The 17,053-nt window shown below is 45.6% G+C and overlaps 1 protein-coding gene across 3 annotated transcripts in view; it reads right to left on the bottom strand.

Moving 5' to 3' along the window:
* The window catches only part of VIT (vitrin), a 102,018-nt gene that overhangs the window by 44,109 nt on the left and 40,856 nt on the right, over positions 1-17,053 (bottom strand). For 2 of the 3 annotated variants that reach the window (XM_045884408.3, XM_045884409.3), the window contains exons 4-6: positions 13,959-14,115; positions 8,476-8,609; positions 3,542-3,619 (exon numbers count right to left, since the gene is read on the bottom strand). In XM_045884408.3, coding sequence (XP_045740364.1) covers positions 3,542-3,619; positions 8,476-8,609; positions 13,959-14,115 — 369 coding nt within the window. Of the gene's footprint in view, positions 1-3,541; positions 3,620-5,116; positions 5,279-8,475; positions 8,611-13,958; positions 14,116-17,053 lie in introns of those variants that run through there. The other variant, XM_064572110.1, reaches the window with a different exon arrangement.

Below are 17,053 nucleotides of genomic sequence, written 5' to 3'. Positions count from 1 at the left end.
CAAATTATTAATTAAACCATAATTAAATTAAAAAACAAAACTTCTAGCAATAATGAACATTTTTGCCACCTTACACTTACTAGATATTGAAGTTATGAATTATTTTTTTATCACACCATTGCATAATTCTGAGGTTTCTAAATACCCCCAGTCTTCCTTTACTAATACTGATTGCTGGAGAACAGATTAAATATCCTGATGACAGCCATTTGTGTTACTTGCTTAAAACAGATACTTTCAAGCATGTCATCAATTCAACCAACAGGTCCATCTCTGGTTTTCCATGGTCTCCCACGGGCTGTTGTTTCTGCTTGCTCTCCTGCACGGAATAGAACTGTCTTTAAGATGAAGAGAGAAAAAGCTCTACCCCAATTGCTCCCGATTCCTTACTGAACGTAATGCTGGATGTGACCCAAAATGAATTCTTCATAGTACCTGGTTCCTTTTGAGCAAATTAAAATGAAACCAATTGGGGCACCTGGGTGGCTCAGTTGTTGGGCGTCTGCCTTCAGCTCAGGTCATGATCCCAGGATCCTGGGATCGAGCCCCACATCAGGCTCCCTGCTCGGTGGGAAGCCTGCTTCTCCCTCTCCCACTCCCCCTGTTTGTGTTCTTTCTCTCACTGTGTCTCTCTCTGTCAAATAAATAAGTAAAATCTTTAAAAAAAAAAATGAAATCAGTAAAATAGTTTCTCCATATAATCTCAAATACATGGAAGTTTCATGGAAATCTTTTCAAAGATTTTCATGGGAAAACATATAAAAAACTTCCTTTAGGCTGTTAACATATTACTCTTTGGATGAGGTCATGAACAGTTTTTTTTTTTTTTTTTAAGATTTTATTTATTTGAGAGAAAGAGAGTGAGAGAGAGCATGAGCAGAGGGAGAGGCAGAGGGAGAAGCAGAATCCCCACCGAGTAGGGAGCCCAATGTGGGGCTCGATCCCAGGACCCTGGCATCATGACGTGAGCTGAAGGCAGACACTTAACAGACTGAGCCCCCAGGCGCCCCGAGGTCATGAACAGTTGTAGACAACTACCTTCTCAGCAGCAGTAGGAGGTCCTCAGAGCTCCCTACACTTGATTCATCATTAGATCATAGTGTTAAAATGCAGGCCCCAGGGCCCTAACCACATAGATTCTGATTCACTGGATCTGGGATGGGCATTGGAAATCTGATTTGAGAACCGCCAGGCAATGTTAGACTGGACTTCTGACTTCAGCTCTCACCAGCTTGGCCACTAAAGTTCTTTGAGCCTGGCTTCCTTTGCTGAAAAATGGGGATGGTTGGACCTACCTGGCAGGGCTGTTGTCATAGTTAGAGATCATGTCTGCTTGCCACGTGGTAGGTATTCGAGCAATGGCAGGAGCTGACGTTTGTCATCATGTTATGTCACACGTCTCCTTGCCCCAGTGGAAAACAGTGCTTTCAGCAGGTGCCAAATGTGAGGCGCCATGAAAAAGACACTGAAGCCAGTTTAACAGCAATGCCTGGAGGTCGGAGTGATGGGGGAGGACTTGGCTTTTCCCGCCACTAACTCACTACAGGCCTCAGGATTACACACAGGGGCAGGAAATCTAATATTCATTGAGCATCGACTATGTGCCAGACAACTGTGACAGCCTCTTTTACATAAGCATTCACATTTGATATTAAACACAATCCTGGAAGCCAATCCAAGAATTCCCATGTATTCCAAGAGGTCAAGGAATGTACATAAGGTAGCAGAGCCAGGATTTGGACCCACATTTGTTTGATTCCAAATTCTGTATGTTTTTCCTCAAAAGGGGAACAAAGTGGAAGGCAAGTCACAAATAGCCTCAAGATTCCTGAACGTGGTTCCCATCAGAGGGTGGCCCAAGACCACTGTAGAGTTCTGGTGGAAACTGTCTTACTCTCAAGACCGGGGCAGGGGGTGGTCTTGGTGGGGATAGACAGCGAGGGCAGGAGGTTCTTAGGAAATCAAACATATCATCATAAACTTCAGCTTGATTTGCCTCCGGAGGGAGGGGCTGGGCCGATGACCAAAGGGAACCAGGAGGGGGGTTCTCCTGCCACTCTTGCTCAGCAGCCTCTAATAAAGATTTACTTTCCTTTTTCTTTTACTGTAACGCCAGCAACGTGCCTTCTTGGGTTTGATGAGCTTCTACAAACCAACACTTACCTGTTTGTATTTAGCTCAGAGTAGCCTGAGACTCTAGCCAAGTAACAGCTGCCTGCATGATGGTTGCTAACTGCCTGGGGAAACAGCATTTAAGTCTTAGGAATGTCCATCCTCCACAGGAGCTGCACCAGGCAAATCGAGATGCTTTTGATTTTTATTTTTTGAAGGTGCTTTCTACTTTTTTGAGTGAGATATTTTCCTGTGGAAGAAGGTTATTATGCTTTGAGGGGGTCATCCTAACCTGATTTACCTGTTAACTCACAGTCTTGGACGGATTAAGAAGCATTTTATAGGGGCATGCCAAGACCGGAGGAACCAACTGCTGGCCCTCACGTCTTCATCTCATCTGCTTCCCCCACTTTCTGTAGGAATTTTATCATTTGGGTAGCCACAAAGGGGGCCACCTTTTTACGGTTCTCACTGGGATTTTTTTATTTGAACTGGTGAAAGCTTACTCTTTAATGAGACTATAATTTTAAGGAGCAGTTCCTCTAGAAGCTGGGCGAGACCCCAAGTATCCCTTTTATGTGTATGTTGGAAAGGGATGTTTATCCTTTCTCTTTGTGTGGGAAATCAAAGTGCCCCCAAAGACAATAATGCATAGCTCAGCTCCCGCTTTAACACAGAAACCTAGGAAAAGGTATTTTCCTTGTCTGCGGTCCACCTGTACTCCGTTTGTGGTTCACAGGAAGCTGGATCCACACAACCTCATAAACAGTGTATCTTTGGCTTGGGGTATTTCCATGAGTTGCTTTCTGTGAACACATACACCACACCATCCCCGTTGCTTCCCTTCATTTCCTACTTGAGCAGAGACAGCGTTTTCCCTCTCAGCGGCCAGGGGACATTTCTAGACAGAATGTCCTGTCATCTTCTTCTTTTTTTTTTTTTAAAGATTTTATTTATTTGACAGAGAGATAGAGAGAGCACAAGTAGGCAGAGCGGCAGGCAGAGAGAGAGGGAGAAGCAGGCTCCCCACAGAGCAGGGAACCGGACGTGGGGCTCGATCCCAGGACCCTGGGATCATGACCTGAGCCGAAGGCAGACGCTTAACTGACTGAGCCACCCAGGCACCCCTGACCTGTCATCTTCTAAAGCAACAATACAGTACAATCTAAGGCAGCCGTCATCCTGAATGCAAATGACACAAACATAGATGTCATCTTGGAATTGCAAAAACAAAACCCAAAACCAAGCATCATCCTTCAGCCTAGCCATCTGATCCCCTTGATTTCTGTGCCCATGTTCTTGGCACCTGTTATAATATTGCCGGAGTCAATGGAGCTTGACCAGTTAAGATGTTAATTTCTATACTACCTCCTAAAACACGTGTTTATAAACTCGGAAGGTTTAGATGAAATCACACGTGAACACTTGCCTGTTTTGGCAGGGGGGCTTTTCGTTGATGAATATGTAAGAGCCGATGGGTAGGTTACACCCTTTTGGGGTTTACTTTCTGCAAAAAAGAAAAAAAAAAGGAAAAAAATGATTTATTTCTAGAGCTAGAAGTTTTAGATGGTTCTGTTCTGGTAAGTTGATTCCCTCCTTCCTATTTATCTCTCTGGAGTTCAATAAATCCATCAGTCTCCCCTCCCCCCCCCGGTGAATTGTTGATTACAATAAGAAAGTCAAGAGATGTTTTGTTTTCCTATAGAGCTTGTGTTTTATTAATATTAGAAAGGAAGCAATAAAATGTCCATGACTCAGAGTTCCCATTAGTAACCCTTATTCTGCTCATGAAGATGTGACATATAAGCTAAGGTTTTCATACATGTGGTGTTGAATGTTGAATTAGGTCAGTAGATGGATGTAAAAACACTCCCCACGCTCTCCTTCTGGACGCCCCAGAGCTCTGGTCACAGGCTAGCCTTGCAGAATAGCTCTCTTTCCCTTTCACGGACCCAGTGGGATCCATTTGAATTCCATGGCACTAGAGAAACCTAAAAGTAGGTTTCAAAATAAGCATTTGTTGCCCACCTAGGGAAAGAGAGTTTAGAGGCCAGATGAGGAGAAGAAATGTTAATATGTATCAGGGCAACAAGGGAGGCATAAAAAAGAAAAACGATCAGGTGATCGGGGCTGGATAAGGAGGTACCAAGCCTGATAGGACTGAAAATTGCCTGAGAAGGCTGCAGTCTACAAAGCCTCCCTCCACCAGGAAATGATGCCTGACATTCCACCACAGGAGTTTTGCTCCACAATGAGATGGAAAGTGTCAGTTGGGATACAGAAGCCTCCCCTCACCCCCGAAGGTGGGGGATCCGTCTCACTTGGTAACTGTTGGATCAGCATCTAGAGCAGTGTCTGCAATGTAGGAGATGCTCAATAAGTATTTATTCAGAAAAGGAATACCTTAATGCTTAGATCTCTGTTACAACTCAGAGGGGTCTCACCTGTTATCTAATATTTACATCTGATAAGGAAAGAATTTTAATGTACAATCTAAGGAAGTAGTTTTATAGGATAGGCCTGGGGAGGAGACAGTGAGGAGTGTTGTATGGAGAGCCTGAGGGGTGGAACAGAATCTAGAGCACGATTTTGCCAAAAGCCCTATTGATACAAGGGATTGCAGAGTCAGGAAGCAGACGGAATGACAGGGGCTCAGAAAGGGCCTGGCATTGGGAATAAGAACCTCTAGGTTTCTGTTCCAATTTGCCATTAATTAGCTGCCTCAATCACTGAGACTCTCATTTTTCTCATTCGGGAAATATGGACAACGATATAGGCCAATTTACTACATTAGGTTGTAGGGATCTAATGAAAAAAAGAGTTGAACTCTTTTGGAACTATATGTTACCAGAGAGATGTGAAGATTCTATGCTGACATTACCTATAAATATCACTCAAAGTGGTGATGAGGCAAAATGTTTGGGCTTATGGAGTTATTTCATCTCATTCAAGTCCCCCCCGCCAGCCCCGGGGGAACAGAGCTTGGCATTTCCAGGTCCCCCACCCTTGTCTGGGCCGCCTCCAAACGACAGTGATTGAGGTTCTTTCGGACCCAAGGAGGGCCCCATGGCTGCAGGCCTCACTTTATCAACAGAGCGCACTGCAGAGACATCATCTCCCTCTGTTTACTCTTCTTGCATCTGAAATCCTCTGGTTCTTTCTGCTTCTATTCAGAAGGAAAAGGAACATGAGCTCAGTTTTCTGAAATGTGGATCAAAGAACAAATGGGCCGTATTAGGAGGTCCCTCTCTGACCTTGCCTATCCCTGGACTGTCAAAAGATTGTGCTGACCAAAAATGCACATCCCAGGTCCTGCTCCCGTCCCCGCCCGCCAAAGTGAATTAACTAAAAGCACAGTGATCTGTGAAAATTAGAAATAAAAACCTAGAGAGAGGTCACGGAGGCACCTGAGCCCTCAGAGGAGGATTCGGACCCAATCCAGCTAAACTTGAGCCCCCAGATAGTGGGGAACAAGCCTTGGCTACTGGCCAGTCAATGCCCTTATGCTGCAATGAGCTCTCCCTGTTCACCCATTCGGAAGAGGCTCCTAGCCGTTGCAGAAGCACACGTTTGTTATAATTGGCAAGAAGCGTTTTGGTTAAATGTCACTACGTGAAATGAGGGGACACGGAAGTTGAGATTTATAGGGAATAATCTCAGCAGACTGATTTTCATTTACAAAACTCGAAACATCTCTACTCTCTTGGAGTTAATTTTTCTTTTTAAACCTCTGTTGGGATTCTTGAATTGCAGGCTATGCACTTAAGATTGAAACATTCTTACTTAGCCAGGAGCAACTTGGTAAACACCTATGTAGAGATTATATTTCTCTCTATATTTGACACATTTGGATTCTAGATATTAGCATTTTCATATGGCCCCTATTCTGCATTCTCTCAGATGTTTGATGACTTTCCACTATCTGGCATAGAAACCCATTTAATTTGAGCCCTGGGTGTGCAGAATTCTGCAGGCAAGAGGAAGCAGGGACTGCTCAAGTTGTGAAGAACCCTAAAAGGTCTCTTTGTAGTTCTGTTAAAACTCTGGTCCATGGAGGGTAGTAGGAGTTGGGGCTTGGGACACATAAAGGTACCAGAAAACTACCTAGACTAGAAGATCTACTATGTTACAAAATATTTCTCCCCTCCTTGCTTTAATTGGTCCTTCCATAGGTGGTTTCTCAGGAGAGTGACACGGCTCCTAATCTTGTTGGGGTGCCAGGAAGCTTTGTTAGAATCTATTTAAAATCACGTGAAGCCTTTTTGAAGAAAATGGGAGATTCAAGGCCCAGAGTAAGGCGAGTATAAGATGGTGACAGGACACTGTGTTGTGCTCAAACACCAATCAGGACTTGTCAAAAAAAAAAAAAAAAAAAAGCCTGAAGGGCTCCCACTGGCCAAACTTGGAAAATCTGAGTGCCAAAAAGAATAATGATAATAATGGATTATAACATATTTTCGAAAACAATCCATGAGTCCATAGTGGTACTTGAAAAAATAGGTGTAGAGAGGGGGAAATACCCCTCTTCTTTATATAAGAATACTTGCTAATAAATGTGGAAGGAATGACGGGATTAGAACAATCATAATTTTTTAATTTCTAGTGCAGTTCTTGCTACTGCAAGGATCACCGACAGATGTTAAAACCATTAGGTGAATTTGTTGGGGAATGAGTTATTCATGCTGTTTGGAAGTATCACCCTACAGATTACTTATTAATTACAAGGTATCTTTACCATGGAGGGAGATTGTAATGTATCCAACCAGTCAACTGTAGCATCACCAACGACTGGACAAACTGGCATTATTGTGCCTCCTGAGAGGGCCACTGTGATACGGCAGAATGGATAGGCTAGGATACTACCTAGGTAGGACCCTTGGCAAAGTAGTTAACGTGAATCCAATCATGAGGAAATAGCTGGACATGTTTGTGAGACACAGCACTAGACAACTGGCTGGGACTTCAAAAATGTCATTGCCATTCATGACCAAAAAAGGTGGTGTGGTGGTAGCTCATTCTAGATTAAAAGAGAGTAAACAGATGTGCCAACCAAATGCAATGGATGGTTTTTATTAGACTGTGGATCAGAAAGAAAGAGAGAGAGAGAGGGAGAGGGAGGGAAGGAGGGAGGGAGGAAGGGGAGGGAAGGAGAGAGGAGGAGGACTAAGAAGAGGAACAACTTGCTATGAAGACTATTTTAGGATAACCGGATATAATTGAATAAGAACTATTTGTTAGATAACATTATTGTATCAGTGTTAATTTTTTAGGGGTGGTATTGGTAATGTGGTTATTTTTTTTTTTAAAGATTTTATTTATTTATTTGACAGAGAGAGAGACAGTGAGAGAGGGAACACAAGCAGGGGGAGTGAGAGAGGGAGAAGCAGGCTTCCCGCCGAGCAGGGAGCCCGATGTGGGGCTCGATCCCAGGACCCTGAGATCATGACCTGAGCCGAAGGCAGTCGCTTAACCAACTGAGCCACCCAGGCGCCCCGGTAATGTGGTTATTTAGGAAAATATTCTTGTTTTTACCAGGTGTGTGCTGAAGTATTGAGAGATGAAGTGTCATGATGCCTTGCGGCTTATTTTCACAGGGATTAGAACAAAATAAAATAAATGATAGGTAGATAGATAAAGCAAATGTTGCTAGGTGAAGGGAATGTGGGTATTCATTGTAGTGTTCTTTTGATTTTTCTTTCAATTAAAATTCAAAATAAAAGGTTAGGTTGGGGGAATGTCACAAAAATAGGCAAGGGCAGGTCATGATAATAGATACTTGGTTACCTTTTCACTGTGAAATCACACTAGTCATTAGCTCACTGACATCACCTCATTGGAAGAGAGAAGTAAAGAGTGAAAATGATTGTCTGCAAAAATCCTAAGGAGCTAGAGAGCAAGAACTGACTAGTGAAACAATTAATTAAACAAAAAGAAATCTCAAAATAGTAGCTTGGTTCTCTAAGAGCCTATATCCCTATCCATTTGCCAGAAATATCAAGAAATGAGGATCCGGATATGAGACCTATTTGGCCTCACTAAAGGAATAGTTAAAAAGAACCCAAGTTATTAAATGTAATTCACTTCATTAAAAGTTTGACTGGATTTATGGGTAGCTGCAGTGTGTTTAAAATGAGCAATTGGAGCCTTTTAATATTTCCAGACTTTGTAGTGATTTATCACCATCATTATAATTTATTGTTTCATGATCCTAATTATCGGAAGAGCTGATGCTTCAGATTTTGATGAAATGAGTCGGGCCACGCACTAAAGCCAACAGAACATTGAAAGGAGCACACTTCATCCCGTGAGGTCACTTAGGCCAAGCGCCGGGCATGGCGGGGCCTCCCCAGAGCACGGGCCTACCTGAGACAATGAAGGACTCTCTCCAGCGTGGCAGCGACAATGACTGCACACCATTGGAGTAACTCCCTTTGTAGCCAGATTGTCCAGCGACTTTCCGGACAAGTATTTTCCCTCCTGAATTATCAAGCACGCCACTATGAAGAGAAACAAAAATGTGAAGAACAGAAAAACACCGTTTGACGCAATCAACCGACCATCAAACCAGCCTCTGTCTTTACTGAAAGATAGGAAAGCAGGGAGATTAAGATGAGGTTTACCCTGACTTGCCGCCCACCCCCCAAGAAGGGTGCCTCCATCGCATGGCCCAGCATCTGAGCTTGAGGTCGGACATCCTCTTTCTTATTATCAGGACCTGGTTGTTCCGTTAGGCAGCAATTTCTCTTTGCCACCGTGCCTCAGATTTCTTTTCCTTGGTTTCCTCATCCCCACTAGTTCGTTCTTTTAAGTAAAACGTCCTTCCTGACCATTTCTAATTTGGTGTCATGACACGGCAGAATGACTCCCGCTACTTTGAAGGGTGGCCATGACATTTTGCAAAACACATTATTCCTTTTATTTTGGGCCAGGGAAGGGAGGTGTGCAGCTAAACTGAACTCATGAAAAAGACTCCCTCCTAGAAATCGTTTCTTTAATTTCTACGATTTTGAAGATTTTAGATCCTGATGTGACAGAGACTGACGTATCTACCTCTTCGCTTGCACGTGAAGCAAGGCCTCCATTCTGGTTCCTCAGCATCCCCTCCCCTTGTCCTTTCTTTGCCCCAGAGCCTAAAATGGCTCCCGTGGGTATCTGTGATTTGTAGCACACAGGCAGCTAAAAACACACTTAGATTTGTTCTCATCAACACCCTCCCTCCCCTCCAGGAATGAGAGCTGCCGTTTCCTGCCCTCCCACCTTCACAAGTCAAGAACTTTCAACACTCAACTGCTCAGTGACCCGGAAGGAAGGAAAGCGATAATAGTACTTGACATATAGAGCACGTAATTGCTTTAAAATCATCCCTGTGTGAGGTTTCTCACCGGCTCCTCCCGGCAAACCTGTGAGTTGCAGAGGGAAGGTGGTGCTATTGTTCCCATTTCCCAGAATCGGGCTTGGACCAGTGGAGTGACTCAGTCCAGATTTTGTAACTGGTTAAATTGCAAGGGAGGGATTTGAACCCAGGTCTAGCTGACCTGGAATCCTGGGTTTGTCCCACTTGGTCACAGTGGCCCCTCAGAGTCCGAAAGCACGGGTACCTCCTGATGCCAACTCCTCATCTTTCCAAATCTTTTTTTTTTTTTTTTATTCTGACCTGGAGAGATTTTCATTTATCTTTTGAGGGTCATCTTTCCAAATCTTTGTGACCCTGCCCTCTCTTTTCTCTTGGGAGCTCAGAATCCGTTAGCTCAGGTCTCCCAGGTGCAGCCAGGCTGGTCTCAGCGCCCCCAACAGAGCACATGGTTTCCACTCACGCGTCTTGTTCATGCTGCTCTTTCCCTCTGGAAAACCAGCTCCCACTTCTGCCTGACGAGGCCCAACACTTTCTTCTCCACAGAGATTCTGAAAAGACTTGGCTCCATCCCTTCCTAACGATGCCTCAGACTCTTGTCTCACAACCCAGACTCTGATTTTATTTGGTCTTGTGCGATTTCCTAAACATTTCTTGAGTTGATTTTTGTCTCCCAACTAGATTAGACGTTTTTCTTAGGGAAAAGACAGTATTTTATCCTTCTGCGTGCGTTGGAAGGCCTGTCGGTGGAGTGTGGATGCCACCCACAAGGGCTTATGAAAGCCAACTGTTAACTTTCCAGGATTGTGAGAATTGGTTCACTTCACACAGTAGCTTGAAATCAGCCACGGTGGGAGGATTTAAACCCCTGAAATTGGTAACTCAGCACTACCCCTGCTTTGGGGGATCTGGCCATTCAACATTGACAAGCACGGCCCTTGTGTAGGCTGAACATTCTATTTATTTGAAAAAAAGAATATATATCCCCTGCTCCCTTTACTTATAATTAATGGGGAAGATAGAAATAACAGCTTTTTTCTTTCCCTCCCAGGAAATTATTCGGCCCTCAGTTTCATAGTCCATTGTATTGAGGAAATGTGTGTGGGGGCACTTGGTCTCCTGTTGAAGTGAAGTCCGAAGCACGTCAGGGGCCATTCGCAGTGAGGGGGGAGGGGGGCCTGTGGTGAGCTTCCCTCAGGCTGTTTGAGGAAATGGGAAGGGCCCAGGGGCTTCTCAAGCTGGACAGGGCTGCTGACGCCCCATCTGAGGGTGATGTGAGACTGAAAACCCAGCCTTCAGGGAAGGTGCAGGACGGAACTATGGTGTGCTCATGAGATTTCTCTATTGCAGGCAAGAGGGATGCCTCATCTTGAGGATGGACTTAACTGGAGGATGTGGATCTTCTCAGATGTTCTAGAGAAGGGTAGATGCTGGGGAGGTCAGTGGTCTATAAACTCCAGATGCCAACGGCAGTCCATGGAGGTGGAATGCACCAGAGACTCGACCACTGGAGGAGACACTGGAGGAGGGAGAGAGTCTGCAAGAGGCTGTGGTTTCACTTAGGAAGCAGATAGGAGCCATGGTACTTTGGAGAATTTATGTAAATGTGACCTCATTTCTATCCTCACTCAGGGATAGGCACCTCATATATATTCTCTGAAAGAGCAAAAACCGGTTTCACTTCTTTGCATCCTCAGATGCCCTGCTTGATGCTAGACATAGCCTTCAGATTCCTGTCCTCCCTGACCCCGGTGCCAGGGGCCTGGGCTCAGCTGAGGGTCAGCTGCATGGTTCGGAGAAAAGGGCTGGGATTTGAACAAGTGCCATTCTCAGGGTAGGCTTCTGGTCAGAAATCAGCATGAAGAGTGCTCTGCATGGGGGTTGCCCCCTCATCGCCCCACTGGGGAGAAATCTTCCTTCTCCCCAGCACTTGGTCCCACTCTAAATACAGAGGTTGATTCAGGACAAGACTGAGCCAAAATATGATGCCTCAAATACATTCATCATCCCTTTGGTTTGAAAGAATCGAGGGAATCACTCATAATAAGACATCTGATTATGATATATTGTATGAATATTAAATCCTAAAGCTAATCTGAATGTCTGAACCAAAGTGTGCTCTCTCCAGCCTCCCAGTTCTGATCATGGGGGGCTCTGACAGGCCAATATTGGAGGCCCCGTGTGTACTTTCTACTCAAGTTCTCTGTCTTGAATCCTGCCTTCTGAAAACAGACTTGTTCTGTGTGTGAAAAAAAACAACTGAGAGTATCCAAAATTCCTATCTGTTCTCCCTTAAAACCTCTATTCATCCTTCTCATGGACAGTGATACTTCTTTCTGAATAGAGTTTCCCACTAGATCAGACGCTGGTCCAGGAAGTTTCAAAGGGCACTTGGTTGCTCAAGTAGCAAATCTTGTTTTTTTGAAACATTCAAGTTCTTCTCCACCCCTCTACCCTCCTCTACAGTCTCTCCACGAGTTCCTACACCCCAGTCCAAATGCTGGGATTGCCGAGTCCTGGTCCTTGTCAATACCCTTCTTATTTTGTCCCTGGTGGTGTGTCCATCCATCATAAAGCCGTTCCGACTCTTACTGGTCCAAAGTCTGCATCCACTTCCCTTTGTATATTAAGCAGTACTGGGGCTCCCCTGTTCTTATGTAAATGTGTCGCTTGGGCTCTGGACTGGAAGTCCCGGAACATGAGCTCTAATCCTGAATGTGCAACTAACTAGCCATTGAATTAGCTTCCTTATTTCTCAGCCCCTCTTCTAACAAATGGGAATGTTAACAGCAGCCTCGTGGGGTTGCGATGATGCTAGAAGGAGAGAATCACAGTGCAAGGGATTACTGTGATTATGACGGCATCTTTGTGAGGCTGGATTAACTCATGCGACTCTGACCTGCCTGGGAAACACAGAAAGGCAAGACAGAGCCAGCAAGGGACAGAGAAAGCAAGTGCCAACCATTTTGGGTCCCAGCTGGAAAAATATAGGTGACCTTAAGACAGGCTCGGCCCCTGCAACAGACATCAGTGTCCACATAGACACGGACTGGAGAGTGCTCATGGTGTGGATGCTGTTCGGGCACGCACACACATGTGTAAGGATGCATGTGAGCATGCACATGTGTGCAAACATATGTGTGGGAGCAGGCATGTGTGTATTCGTGCACACGCATGTATGGGTAGATTTGTGTACCTCTTTCCTTTATGCATGAAATTTCTTTCAGAGTGAAAGCAAAATATTTTTTCTACAGTCTGGGGTTAAGAAACAGGGTTTGGTATAGTTCTTCTTGAATGTTTCCCTACTTCTCCATAATAGAGCCTTCAGAGTCCTGCTCCCGTTGGAAAATCAGTCAAGCTCATCAGCCCTCCACAGCTGCGGTGAGGAGGACGGCAAACAGACTCTGCTAGTAATTCTTAAATCTCAGTTTACACATAGACTTCGTTCTTGCTGCTTCCCCAAATTTCTGAGAAGCCACTGACGAGACACCTGAAGAGGGAGTAAATTTTACATCTTTCCCCCTCTCTCTGGCAGGGATAAATGGATCCATCACCTGACTGGTGTGCAAGTAAAGAGAAGGAAAAAGATCCTGAAGCCCGAATACTTCAGAAACTTTGCCCAGTATCTGGTGGCTGAGCATTGATTCCGGAGTCGTGTCCCAAAGCATCTCAAAAGTGGTGGTTAGGAGCGTGGGCACTGGACTTAGGTTTGAGTCCCCACTTGGATACTTGTTAATAGTGTGGCCTTAGAAAAGCTAGTCAGTCTCTCTCCTCTTTAAGATGTGGATAACAGTAGTAGCTACCGCATAGGGAACCATGAGGATTAAATACGGTGACATAAGTGAGATGCTTGACATGGACACTCTTAGCCTTATTATCAAAGATAGGAAGTAGACACGCATCTTCCTGAGTTGGGACTCCCAGCCTAAGCAAAAAGGTCTGAGGATTCTGTGAAGGTCACTTCTGCCTCTCCTCATTTAGGCAGTGACTTAGTTCAAAGCATGTCCTACTTCCTGTCCTCCTTCCTGGAGCCCAAACCAACAGCTGCCCAAGCAGAACCACCTGTCACCCTCTTCCTCACTTTTCCTGTTCTACTCGTCTCCAGGCCATCACCACTGCTGTGACATTTCTTCTCCAAATTTCCAGGCCTTCCTTACTCACATCCCTAATATTTCCTCGTTCAGTACATACAGGGAGAAAAAACATGCTTTATGTCACCGAGAACTATGGTTTCCTTGTCATGAACATGAGAGAGTAGAATTCTCCTCCCCATCCCCTTAGGGTCGGGGAGAAGTCGGTCCTTTCCACGGAGCACTGTGGAAGGAGATCTGGGACCACGCATGGCTTCTGCGTGATCCCATGGGGTAGGGTTGCCACAAGAAGTACTGGATGCTCAGTTACATGTGTACGGTGTTGCCTGCTCAGTCAGGCAACCTGCACGGGGAGCTCCCTCCCCACAGCCTGACTGCTCGTTAAGTAGCTTGGAGGTACCCACCTGTGAATCGCGGCGCCACACACGCTCGAGTAGGATGCATAGATATCCGTGCCATAAACGTGGTATTTCGGGTCTTGGCATCCTGCCGGACATTTTACAACAAACTCAAGATTGATTATCTTTCCAGCTTTGACATCGCAGTTGATCTGGGGCACAGCTGGGAAAGCAAAATGAGGTCAAAATTACACTTAGTGGTATCAGCTTATACATGGGATGACTCTGCTAGGTCGTAACTGTTCATTTACTTAATCTCCAAAAGCCAGAGCCTGGGCTGACCCTGGGTCCTCTCCATATAATGAAAGCAAAGATATAATTAGGACATTCCTCAGACCAAAAGAACAACAATGACCATCAGATGCGTTTAACCTGCTGAGAGCAGAAACAGAGGTGGAATCTTGTGCTTCTCCAGACAATTGAAGAGGAGAACTCTGGGAAAAGACCCACCTCCAAGGGTCAGAAACGTCACCTTGAGCCCATGGCTGGAGAACACTGGTTTTTCAGATGCTCAGGAGCTAGCCCAGGAAAAGAGGGACCTCTCAGACAACCTTACAGGACAGAGGGAAGGCATTTCAGGAAGGGTAAATGAGGGAGGCTGGGCCCGGGGGCCAGGAGGCCAGGACCAGGTTGGCCTGCTGCCTCAGAGGCCCTGTGCTGGAGCCGGGCAGGAGGATGGAGAATGGGAGTGTTGGGCCAGGTGAGGGAGGCGGCAGTGCTTGTCTTCTGTTCAGGAGGTGGGGCACAATGGAAGGTTTTTGGACAGGGAGACAGATAATGAAAGAGATCTTTGGTTGAGGTCCTAGAGAACGGGTCCTAGATCCAGGGCAAGATGAGAGCCATCTTTACCCATCTCCCTCAACACTTGGTGGAAAGCGTGGTAATCCCCCATGGAGCATCTAGAAGAAATTCATTCTTTCCTCTCTCCTTTTTGGCTTTGTTGCAGCCATTGCCAGACTAGCACTGTCCATCAGGCAAGTCTTCTAGAGCTGAGAGTTTGCCCGGGAATGAGGTGGCACAGATTGTCTAGTGGCAGTACCTGAAAGGGGGACTTGCTGCGTCTTTCCTGAAAAAATGGCCCTCAAAACTCCTGAAGGGAAAGGTCTCCTAGACGATACTATCCTGGTGCCCTTGTAGCTAGGAATGTCTTCTGTTCTGGGCCCCTTTCTTCACAAGGGACTCTGAAACATGAGCACAGTTCAGAGAGTAAGCAGGCTCAGGAAGAGTCCAGAAACCATCAGATGTGAGGGCTGGCTGGCAGACGGGGCTGTTCGTCCATGAGGAGGTGAGAATCTGGAGGAGGAAAGGAGTCCTTGTCTTCCCAAGTAGGACTGTTGTGTGCCATGACACCAGACGGCCAAGCGAGAACGAAAGGGGAAATTTTCTACCGAGGCAAATTCTGCAAAGAAGAACTTTCTAGTGCCTGAGGTTGCCCCTGAAGGAAGGGGCTGCCTCCTGAAGCAGTGCATTCTCTGAAGCATGCGAGCAGGGACTGAACAGTGGAAGAGGGGATTTCTGCATTGGGTGGGAGGGAGAAATAAAGCCCCGCCCAGTGCTAAGAGTCCGTGATTACACACAGGGATCCAGGATCTCTGCCAGGCCACCCACCCTCTGACTGGGTTACCGAGATGGTCTCAGAGTTGTTAATGGCTTCCAGCTGTATCCAAGACGCACACTCTTTTTTTTTTTTTTTAACCCTTATGTACCTGGACAGAGCAGAGTTGCGTTTCACTCAGACTACGGAGAGAAGTGAAGTTAGAACTCCTGCTCTTTTCCTAAACACTCCTCCCAGTCGATCTTGGCCATGCAGGGCTGGGCCAGCATGGAAGCCCTTCTCCTGGGTGCGGTGGGTGGGGGGCGGGGGCAGGTCTGATCGCAGGCTAAAACAATTTGTGGTCTCAGTTAAGAAGCCAAGCCCTGTGCTCTGAGCAGCCTGCGCGTTTTCTCCTCCCTACCACAGGTGGCCTCCTCTCCAAAGCTGTGTTCCTTTTATCTTTTATTCTTTTCAATCCTGATACTCAAGGCTGCATTTACTATTTTGAGCCTTAGAATATTTATTTATTTTTTTTTAAAAGGCACTTTGGGGCCTAAAGACGCCAGTGTCTTCTCTCCTGAAATTAGTTAATTGCTCCCTGGGTGTAACTGGGCGTGCTCAGCTCCCCTCCCTTCTGCACGCCACTCCCCCACTCCCAAATGCATCTGCTCCTTCACCTGGACACAAAATGGACCTGCCTTCTTGGTTCTCAGGTATTTGAACTAGGAGGTGACCGGCTCTGAACTGGGACTTAATGTGGATGTGACTTTGGCTCCCAGAGGTTTTGGCTCTCCTGGCAGGCCAACCCAAATTTTCTGGAGTGGAGAAGTTAAAAGGGGGGGAAATCTAGAAGCTTATTGCATGAGTGTTACACAGTGATCAAAGCTACTGAAAGACTTCAGGGTATTCACAGTACAGGAAGGGGTTTCCATGAAATAGTTGGTTTAAAAAGACAAGGGGGAAAAGGTCACATGGGAATATTTTGCTTCCTGCTAATCAAGTTCCCCTTTCCCTTAAGGGGTGTTTGTTTGTTTGTTTGGTCTCAGTTTTTACAAAGGCCTGGAAGTAAGTTAAATGAGATCTGCTTTAACCGCACCCAGTTCGATCAGTAAAATCAGTGACTTAACTGGACCCCTAGCAGGGAAAAAATTAAATCAAGCACATACACTCATGTGCTTTGGAAAAACAGGGTGCAATGGCAAAGTGTGGCTAAAGGTCAAATATTTGTTAAATTTGTACAGAATATTAAGCTGGAGAGAGTGAGCTAATTAAAAGTAATTGCCAAAATCACTGGAAAGTGTAATGTCTGAATCCGGCCTCTGGAAGTGGCAGCCATTTGCATCTTTTTGGCCACTCTTCTTTGAGTATGGAAACCACGGTTTAGTTCTTTCCAGTATTCACCTGGTTGTTTGTGAAGTCGTCTGTTTTCTTGTAACCTCTGAGAATCTTTCCTCCATCCACTTAAGGCCCAAACGAAGTGATTTCTCTTTGCATTTCCTCTGAACACTTTTGAACTATTCGATCCTACAGCTTAGGTTTTCCTTTTTCTTTCTCTTTTGTTGCTCAG

The sequence above is a fragment of the Mirounga angustirostris genome, unplaced genomic scaffold, assembly GCF_029215605.1.
Source record: "Mirounga angustirostris isolate CCGP_5_RB_7025 unplaced genomic scaffold, mMirAng1.0.hap1 SCAF_10, whole genome shotgun sequence".
Lineage (NCBI taxonomy): Eukaryota > Metazoa > Chordata > Mammalia > Carnivora > Phocidae > Mirounga > Mirounga angustirostris.
The sequence above is the reverse complement of the archived record's forward strand: the minus strand, read 5'-3'. Positions and strand labels throughout refer to the sequence as shown.